The 10,685-nt window shown below is 43.1% G+C and overlaps 1 protein-coding gene across 1 annotated transcript; it reads right to left on the bottom strand.

Moving 5' to 3' along the window:
* Window positions 1-6,059: 6,059 nt before the first annotated feature.
* On the bottom strand, window positions 6,060-6,470 carry LOC136507043 (non-specific lipid-transfer protein 4-like). Its single transcript, XM_066501896.1, has one exon. The coding sequence runs from the start codon at window positions 6,468-6,470 to the stop codon at window positions 6,060-6,062; it is 411 nt and encodes a 136-aa protein (XP_066357993.1).
* Window positions 6,471-10,685: the final 4,215 nt, after the last annotated feature.

The following is a 10,685-nucleotide window of genomic DNA, read 5'->3' as shown; positions in this document are numbered from 1 at the left end:
AGGTGGTGCAATGGGTAGGGTATAAATAGGGCCTTGGTAACTCATCACTTGGAGAGTGTAGTACTATATGTGTGTTAGCTGGAAATCTGATGATGTGGGCCGGCCGGCCGGCTGGCGAGCTGATCATGAGTGAGTGCAGGTGCAGGTGCAGGTGCAGTGTTACTGCAGCGGCGGTGGTTGAGCACGCACCAACCAGGGGAGCGTACGTTTGATGAGATGCGATGCGATGCGACGAGGAGATGAATGCATGCACGTGAACCTGCTCGTTTGCATTCGGACTTTTGGTACGTACTAGAAACAAAAGCCTGCGCCAGCCCTGTGGACTGTGGTGCCTGTGACTGCCCCCTGCGCCAGCCCTGTGGACTGTGGTGCCTGTGACTGCCGGCCGGGCACGTACACGATGCAAATGTGTATGGTTGCACTGTGGACACAGCTAGCTGCAGCACGATGGGATATATATGTGGACAGTCTTTCCCATGCTACGAATACGACGCGCCCGTGAGCCGTGACGACACACACGCTACGTACCCTTTGCTTGCACGTACGCATGCATGGGGCCTTGGGCTAGCTCATGAATCCTCGCTCGCTCGGTCGATCTGCAACGCACGCATGAACAGGTAAGACGTGTTCAACTTTGGAACTACGCTACACATACTGCTAGGCTAGCTGAATGAACGTATGGCAACACGTACGGATGGTCGACCCAGACTATTAGCAAATAACTGTACATACTGCGCATGCAATAGATCCATAGAATTGCAGTTGTTGATAGATATAGAGCAAAGCAAAAGCAAAAGACACTATTAAGTTCTCGCCTTTATTACATTAGCTTTACTTTGCATTGATGAACGGGTGTAACATGCATGTTCGCACATCTTGATGGTAGCCTGAAAATTCTGGTGAGGTAGTTGCCAGCCATGCATGAACTAACTATTGTACGTTCTCTCCGTTCCACGAAGGGGAAGAGTACATTTTTAACATTCTAAACTTGTCTCAACCCATTTCTATTCATTCTCTCCAACCTTGCACTCACCCGTCTCACACTATCTATCCACCCAATCCCTTGACCAACCTCCCTCCCACAACTGCTTTTAGCGCCTTGCATTGATCGCATCGGTTACGAGGACTTACAGTATTTCTAAGATTTTTTTTCTCAACTTAATTCTCCTAAATCCTTATATAGGCACCGTTAGGAAAATTCACGTTTCCAGTAGTGAGGGGTACATTCGAACAGAAAATAATCATATATAAATATTTCTCTTCATCAACGGTTACCATATCTCAAATAATACATAGGATGGACTATAGGCATTTTAAATTTAAAAGGGGGAGGGGATAATTTAAGATGTTCAATAAGAGGATTGTTGGAGAGGATGATTTTTGTTACATAAACCTTATAAGGCAGTATTCGCCTCCTTTAATGATTAGGAAGTATCTTGCAAAGAGCTTTTATGTAGTAGTGTTAGTTTTAGCTCTAGAGAGACTAATAACAGTGCACTTTTCGAGATATTGGTAGTAACCGAGGGCAGTGATGCCAGTTGTCTTCATAATTAATTTTATTGAAATTAAGCTATAAATCATATCTTTGCGTGGGACGGAGGGGTCACATTAAATTAAAAGTCCCGTCATATAAATAGGAATGGGAACCACACTTTCTTGGTATGGTGGTACAGAAGGGAGGATACCATGTTACCTACTAGTACTAGGTTTATTAATTTCAATTGTGCCACAAGTTAGTGGGCGTATAAGAGCATCTTCAAAAGTCTTTCTAAAATCTACTCTTTAAATCATTATTTGGAAAGTCATTTGAATATACATTTGTACCCTCCAACAGTTTTGCTACACTCACCGTAGCTATCCACCCAATCCCTAACATCTCTAACCATATATAGACCACCAATATATCCATCCACCAGCACAACCTCTCTCTCTCTCTCCCACACCACCCAATCCCTTGACCAACCTCCCTCCCATAACCGCTTTAGCGTGTTGCATTGATCGCATCAGTTACGAGGACTTAGAGCATTTTCAAGATTTTTTCCGAACTTAATTATCCTAAATCCATATACAGGGTACATTCTAACATAAAATCATCTCTAAATATTTCTCTTCATCAATAGTTACCATATCTCAAATAATATATAGGATGGACATCATGACATTTTAAATTTATTAAGAGGGGAGGGGATACTTTAGAATACCACTAAATATAAGATGTTTAAACCTTATAAGGCAAGTATCCGCCTCCGTTAATGATTTGGTAGTATCTCACAAAATCTTTTATGTAGTAGTGTTAGTTTTAGCTCTAGAGACGAATAACAGGAACTTTTGGAGATATTGTTAATTACCGAGGGCAACGAGGTCATTTCTCTTCATAATTAACTTTTTTGAAATAAGCTATAAATCATATCTTATTTCCATCTTTGTGTGGGACGGAGGGGTCACATTAAATTAAAAAGTTCCGTCATATAAATATGGATCGGAACCACACTTCTGGTGTGGTGGCAGTGGCACAGAAGGGAGGATACCATGTTACCTACTAGTACTAGGTTTAGTTTAAATTGTGGCACGTGTTAGCGGGTGAGTAAGAGCATCTTCAAGAGTCTAATTCTAAAATCTACTCTTTAAATCATCATTTGGAGAGTCATTTAAGTAAAAATCGTTATCTTTGTACCCTTCAATAGTTTTACTATATCTTTATGCGCACTCTGATTCATCCTTGCTTTAATTTCCATCATTGGCTAGCAAGAAATCTAGAATAGAGGATGTTCATATTTGAAGATCTGGTTAAAGAGGTTGTTGGAGAGTTTTTCTTTATCAAAATCTCTATCCTATAAATTATGAAGAGTATAAAAAGTCTCTTGGAGTTACTCTAACCATGTTGTTTGTGTGTGTGCGTCATCTTGCAATTAAAAAAATGCAGGCCTTCGAATCTAGGGGTCTCTCATTTCACTAGTTCAGAGGTCGCATACAAACCAATTATAATAAAGAAGCATTCATTTTCAGCCATTATTCTTTTTGCATTTTATTGAGCAATATTAATTCTTTTTACATTTTTTGAGGGGCATTAATTCTTTTTACCTGGAATTTCCGGGTATAAACATTGTCGAGTTGAGCGATATGATGAAGGCCTCAGTTGGCCTGTTGCCCATAGAGTAGTGGGCTGCTGGTCCGACTTATTATTTTCCTGTGTGCGTTGCTGCTTACCCGTTACCTCTTCTACTATTGGGCCTTCCCTGAGAAAAAAAAATAGTTGGCCCATGAAACTAAATTCGGGAATCATCCATCAGCTTCGCGCCGTGCACACGGGCTTTGAGTTTTGACACAGTCACATAGCTATAGCAAATAACAAAACTAATAAACCTCATACATAAACATAATTATCAACTTAGAAAAGGGCATGCATGTGGATGTATGTATATATTTTTATATGAATTATGATAAAATACCTGTACTTTACTCATATATATTTGAAGTAGGTTGTACATACATAGAAGTACAAGGTCATTACGTTCTATGGGTTTACTTAATTTCTCATCAGCTTCGTCTCGTCTACCTCCACATAAAGGAGACGAATAGTGAGTAATAAGTGAACCCTCATACATGCATACAAATGAAATGACAAGTACTAGCATCCGTAGTACTATTAAACAGCCACACACGCACACATACACGCATGCACCTCGATGTATATATCCATGCTGCATCGAGCTTCGTCGTTCTCGCTAGCTTAATGCCATCTCACGATTAAGGAGATGGCGGTGGTGTGCATTTGGGCCTGCATGTCGCACAGCTGGACCTGCACTCTTGCAATGTCAAGTGGCAATACTCTTTCTTAGAAACATCCGGACAGCAGTAGCAGGCGGTCCCGTTCACCTTATCGAAGTAATAGCAATACTTGGTGACGCAAAAGTTGATGACAAGCTTTCTCTCATCTGATGACGTGGAGTTGATGGGAGCGGTGATGATAGAACTCTTGGAATAATCCATCAGCTGATGATGACGGCCTACAATACTTTTTTTAAATCTAAGATCATCATTATATATAATAGAAGCAGCAGCAACAGCAACAATCGTCACATATACTTACATTGCGCTTGTCCAAAAAGCATAGCGCACAACATGGTTGTGAGACCCCGCCAATGGGCCAAAAGCTGGGCCGGTCTGACGGTGGGTTGGGCTGAATACTGAGCACTGTAGCGCTAGGGGTGATACAAGTTACTGTAGCTTCACGGAACACTGTGGCTACGGGAATTAGTACCACATCGGAACCTGGGAGGCAACCGAACCAACTTAAAAACCGAGCTCTGGGACGCTATTGAACTCCGGTTCGAATTTTTTTTGCGAAGCGAGGACGAAAGCGCAAAGGAGTTAATTAGCAGGTGTGGTTCACTCAACGTGTAGAGTGGATCTTAGCCGTTTTTCCGGGCTGGGGCGTTACAAATGGTATTTAGAGCCAACTTTCGCGGTTTCATGGATATATGGCTTGGGAGCTCGGACAGGTTGCGCATGCCTCCTGTGAGGCTGTGAGAGCATGGTACTTGGGCTGGGGAGCTGGGAATATGTACGTGGGCTAAGAGAGTCGATCCTGGACATTTGTCCCGTTTGGGTAGGTTGGTTCTGCCCTCGACGAGGACGTGAGTCCTTAAGGGTGGGTGTATGTGAGACCCCGCCAATGGGCCCAAAGCTGGGCTGGTCTGATGGTGAGCTGGGCTGAATACTGAGCACTGTAGCGCTAGGGGTGATGCAAGTCACTGTAGCTTCACGGAACACTGTAGCTACGGGAATTAGTACCTCATCGGAACCTGGGAGCTCTGGGAAGCTATTAAACTCCGGTTTGAACCTTTTGCGCGAAGCGAGGACGAAAACGCAAGGGAGTTAATTAGCAGGCATGGTTCACTCAACGTGTAGAGTGGATCTTAGCCGTTTTCCCGGACTGGGGCGTTACAATGGTCGTCATCATCATGCTATTGATGCGCCTCATGTTAGATCCGAAACTCGAGGTCAGATATGAGCAACGAGGATGGAGATCACCACCCTTAGATGGTAGAACGAACAACAGCTTTTTGTAACCACTTTTCCTATCTACCAGCCATGTCTGATTTCTTTAGGGGAATGTTTGGTAGGGCTACTTAAGAAGCCCTACCAAACTTTTTGTAGGAGCTGCTACTTTTCAAAGAAAAATAAAGGAGTTGGAGTCGTTTTGGACAGGGCCTCTGTGAAGGAGCTCTGTCAAACACCCCCTTATTAGTAACCCATACCAACGGGCTTGGTAACCCATACGGCTAGCGGTAGAGGTCCGTCTGCCTTAAGCCTTATTTGAATCAAAGAGATAATAATTCTTTTTACCTTTTTTGAGCAATAATAATTCTTTTTACCTTTTTTTGAGGGGAATTAATTTACGTGGAATTTCCGGGTATAAACAGTGTCGAGTTTTTTTTAGAACAATAAACAGTGTCGAGTTGAGCGATGAAGGCCTCAGTTTGGGCTGTTGCCCATGGAGTAGTGGGATGCTGGTCCGACTTATTATTTTCCTGTGTGTGTTGCTGCTTACCCGTTACCTCTTCTACTATTGGGCCTTCTCTAAAGAAAATAGTTGGCCCATGAAACTGATTCGGCAATGATCCATCAGCTTCGCGCCGTGCACACACGGGTTTTGAGTTTTGACGTATATAGCAAAACTAATAAACCTCATACACTGTAGTTATCAACTTAGAAATGGCATTCATGTGGATGTATGCATATGCATGAATTATGATAAAAAGACCTGTACTTTTGATTCATATATTTGAAGTAGTGTGTACATAGAAGTACAAGGTCAGCGTTCTATATGGGTTTACTTAATTTCTCATCAGCTCCGTCGTCTTCCTCCAGATGAGGAGACAAATAGTGAGTAATAAGCTCCTCGATGTATCTATGCATCGAGCTTTATTTATTTATTGTCCCTTACTAGTGTAGTATCTTACTGCACCCTGCAAATCACAACAACAAAGATGTCCAGCAAGGACGGCGACGATCGTTGAGGATGATGCATGGATAAAAACCAACGCAATGAAAAACTAACACATAACAGCAGTTACGTACTTGGAGCAGTCGGTGGTGCGGCTGATGGGGTACGGGATGGCGACGCCGCACTTGCCAGGGATGGCGGCGACGACGTCGGGCTTGAGCGCGCCCATGCTGGCGGTGGCCTGCTTGAGGCAGGCGCAGGTGGCCTGGCGGTCGGCGGCCGTGCCGGCGGCCGCGTCCAGGCTCTTGATCCCCGCGCAGCAGTCCTGCCCGGGCGCGGAGCCGGCCCCGCCCGCGCCCATGGCGTAGCTGATGCAGGGGGTCAGGTCCCTCACCACCTGCGCGCACGTCACCGCGCCGCTCACCGGCGTTGTTGGTGCCGTGCCGGAGCACACCAGCAGCAGCGCCACCAGCACGACGGCCGCCGCGACCTGCTGCTGCTGCTTGTCAGGGCGAGCCATGTGGTCTTCTTGTTGGTACGGTCTCGGTTGATCTGATCTGCAGAGCACGTACACAGGACGTTGTGACTAGTGAGAGATGTATGGAGCTACCGTAGCTTAGCTAGAGTGGTTTTGGTGTGGCTGATGGGGTGCTTCTGATGAGTGAGCTAGCTAGGGTTTATATTGGGAGAGAGGCGGTCATCAGGCGGATCGATCGGAAGCGTTTTCATTTCTTTTCCTTAACTTTGGATGGAAAGAAAAGAACGCATCCGATCCTACGGGTGGCATCATGTCATCATCATTTCTTTGGCAGCAAGACCCTTAATCTCATGCGTAACGTCCCCATGATTAGAAAGCGTTTTATAACTTCGGATCTCCCTTTTTTACCGGCCTCTGCCTTGGACTGAGGATGGAAATCTGGCATGGCCAAGGTCGATTTTCATCTGAGCACGCAGTAGATGATGATGAGTCCCTTTTTACGGGCCCTGTTTGGATCTATAGAGCTAATATTTGGTTGCTAATAATTAGCTTCTTTAGTATTAGACAACTACCTCACTAGTTGGGCAAAACCAGCTAATATTTAGCTATAGCTAACATTAGCTATTAGCTATTAGCTAGCTAACTATTAGCAGCTAATGGATCCAAATAGGGCCTTAGTTTACCACTAATAAGCACTAATTTTCTGTGAAACCGTTTCCTCAAAAAAAAAAAACTGTGAAACCTTTGGATGATTAAAGTAGCGTGAGATACTGAGATTAGGGAGCATTTCAGAACTAAAGTTGGTGGCGATGGCGTAGGATCTGGGTGCCGCAAGCTACAGTTTTTTCCTTTTTTTTCTGAAATAAATGACTGAAACAGGCAGGAGTTCTGCCCTGGATTAAGCATGGATCCAGTTTCAGTTTCACTTGCAGTCACGCGAGACTGCGAGAGTTAGTCCATGGTGGTAATAGTTTGATGAGTTCATCTCATCTACTGATCTCATCATCATTCATCCACTAACTAGCTAGCTACTACGAAGTACGAATGATAAATAAACTGACGAAGAATATTGCATCAACATTTCCTTTGCGGGTTGCCTGAGACGATCGATGCGCACATTCATCATCACCATGGCATGGATGAACTGCAAATTTCAGGCCATGCTTCATTGCTTCAGATTGGACGGTGCTACAAGCCGGAGTGCAACCTCCGATCCGTCAGTGTGGGACATGCACAGCACGTCCATACATGTTCTCCATCGGCAAGAGAATGCCATAGGTAGCAAAGGCCAGTGGTTGGACGTTTGTTTGGTTTAGTTGGTACCTGACATTTCAGACCTGTACCTAGCTTAAATACATGGAATGGTACCACACCACACATGCATATAGTATATATATGCATCAATGCGCTCCGATCCTGACAAATATCGAGATCATCGAAGATGCACGCACGCATGAACTAGTGGCACGTATCATCATAGCTTTCGGAGTTTGTTCTCAGGACAAACCTTTTCTGTACATGGCTCCAACAGGCAGATGTTTCTTTCGCTCGTCCTCTCTTGCGTGCAGTCTATCTCTATTATTTTCGTAGAACAATGCAGCCCACTTCACTGAACTCTTGAGCACATTTTTACTGCCATGAACTGTGACTCTAGACCGTGTTGCTTGACTTGTTTGTTTTTCCATTTTCAAGTTCCAATGTTCCAAGCGCGACTCCTCTAGATCTGAAAGCACTTTTCCAAGCAGAAGAGAGGGGAAAAATGTATATGACATTGTGGTGCCTGGTGGGAACAGAATTTGCCCTGTTTTGGGCATTTTTCACTTCAGAGTTCAGAGAAGAGATAGACACAGATTTTGCTCTACAGACTACACAGGATAATCCAACTATAGTTAAATACGCATCGAGTACAAGAGATTGCATCACTAGAGCTAAAGAAAAGGTAGCCTTATGTTGTTGATTATAACAAAAAAAAAATACTTACCACATTGTCTTCTAACAGTGCTGCCAGATCAAGAATGTTTCAGGACTTCAGACAATCCTTTGGGAATAGAAACGTCTGTCATCAATTGCTTCTTTTTATCAATCACGGATAGGAGTGTGGAACAAGTATGCACTCCAGAGGACTGCAAGAAGTAATGGCCTACAACACAAGAGCAAGTTTGCTTTAGAACATTATCTCAAACTCGAGTTTGCTTTGGAACATATATAGCAATATTCGGATCTGCAACAAAATTGAGTAGTAGGAATGGAGAATTACCAACAATGTGGCCAATGGAGCTACGATCCCTCACTGATAAGACCCAGCACCCAAGAGAGCTTTTGTAGTTCAGACTGATCATTGCTCCATGCAGTTTGTGGCAACTGTATTTGGTTCTCTATCTTACATGAACTTGACTGTGCGCAGCATGCTTTGAGTGGATAATTCTCCTAAATCCTTATATAGGGTACATTCTAACAGAAAATCATCTCTAAATATTTCTCTTCTTCAACAGTTGCCATATCTCAAATAATATATAGGATGGACAACATGACATTTTAAATTTAAGAGGCTTGGAGTGGATAATTTAGAATACCATTATTAAATATAAGATGTTGAATAAGAGGACAGTTGGAGGATGATTTTTGTTACATAAACCTTATAAGGTAGTATCTCACAAAATCTTTTATGTAGCAGTGTTAGTTTTAGCTCTAGAGAGACGAATAACAGGAACTTTTAGAGATACTGTTATTACCAAGGGCAGTGAGGTCATTGCTCTTCATAATTACTTTTATTGAAATAAGCTATAAATCATATCTTTGCGTGGGACGGAGGGGTCACATTAAATTAAAAGTTCCATCATATATAACACTTTCTTGGTGTGGTGGTACAGAAGAAAGGATACCATGTTACCTACTAGTACTAGGTTTAATTTAAATTGTGGCACATGTTAGCGGACGTGTAAGAGCATCTTCAAGAGTCTTTCTAAAATCTACTCTTTAAATCATCTTTTGGAGAGTCATTTGAGTAAAAATAGTTATCTTTTACTACTAGAAATATCCACTTCTATGACGATCAATTTTCGTCACTAAAGGAGCCAAATTCATCATAATTTCAGTTTTATGATGAATTTATGACGATTTTAGAAGTCGCGTCATTCTTGCAATTCTATGACGATTCCTGATCGTCATCGAACTGCTTTGGCATGCGTGGCAGGGGGCAGCCACGCTGGCGGGTGCTTCCGTTGGAGATGCTTTCCACGTGTATATGCTATACCCAGTTGCATTGGAGATGGTTCAGGTACGTGTCACCTTCTTATTGCACAACATGGCTATTTCTGGTTCTTGCACGTTTCAGGTTCTTACTAGACCACGTGTCAGGACCCTATTGTTCCACATGTCAGTTTTCTATTGGCACACGTGTCGTGTTGCGGTTGGGTCACATGTCACTTCTTCATTGGACCAAGTGTCGTATTTTTATTGGTCCACGTGGCGTGACCACAATACCCCACGTGTCTTTCTTTTACTCGACCACGTGTCGCGATGCTATACGTCTACGTGTTAGTATTTTATTGGGCCACGTGTCGCGCCCTGAGTTACCCATGTTTCTTTTTTTGATTCGACCACGTGGTAGGATGGATTTGTACCACGTATTTTGTTTGTATTGGCCCACGTGCCCTGTCGTGGCTGTTACACGTGTCTTTCACTAGTTCATCCATATGTTAGATTCTTATTTAAAATGTGTCTGTGCCGAATCTACCACGTGCACACCAATCATTACATCAGAGAAAATGATTTCATATCTACACTGCTGCACAAAATGACTACATGCATAATTATATTGAACTTGAATCAAATAACAGCAGTTCAGCTCAGCAGCAAACCACTGACAAAGTTTACATATCAAGCCACCAAAATTTCACATCAAAACAGCAAACAAACCACTACATCAACATCTTCATGAGGTCGATCATGTTCTTCAATGAGCACTTCTTGATCGTGTCCTACGTCCTTCCTATTTTTGTCCTTATGTTAAAATTGCACATGCCTTTCTATTGACACAAAAGGTATTGCGTATTTGATATAAGAAGAGTAACACAACTATCACTTACATATGCCTGCAGGTGGGCAATATAGGAGCAAGATCCTATAACCTGGTGGCACTTGACTTTTACACGGTTTTGCTTGTTCTGCTCTGAGACTGCCTATAACTACAATTGTGTTTGACTGCAGCACAAGTAGACCATATAAAGTGTCGGGTTCATAAACCCGGGGTCCCTC

This window comes from Miscanthus floridulus, chromosome 15 (genome assembly GCF_019320115.1).
Source record: "Miscanthus floridulus cultivar M001 chromosome 15, ASM1932011v1, whole genome shotgun sequence".
Lineage (NCBI taxonomy): Eukaryota > Viridiplantae > Streptophyta > Magnoliopsida > Poales > Poaceae > Miscanthus > Miscanthus floridulus.
The sequence above is the reverse complement of the archived record's forward strand: the minus strand, read 5'-3'. Positions and strand labels throughout refer to the sequence as shown.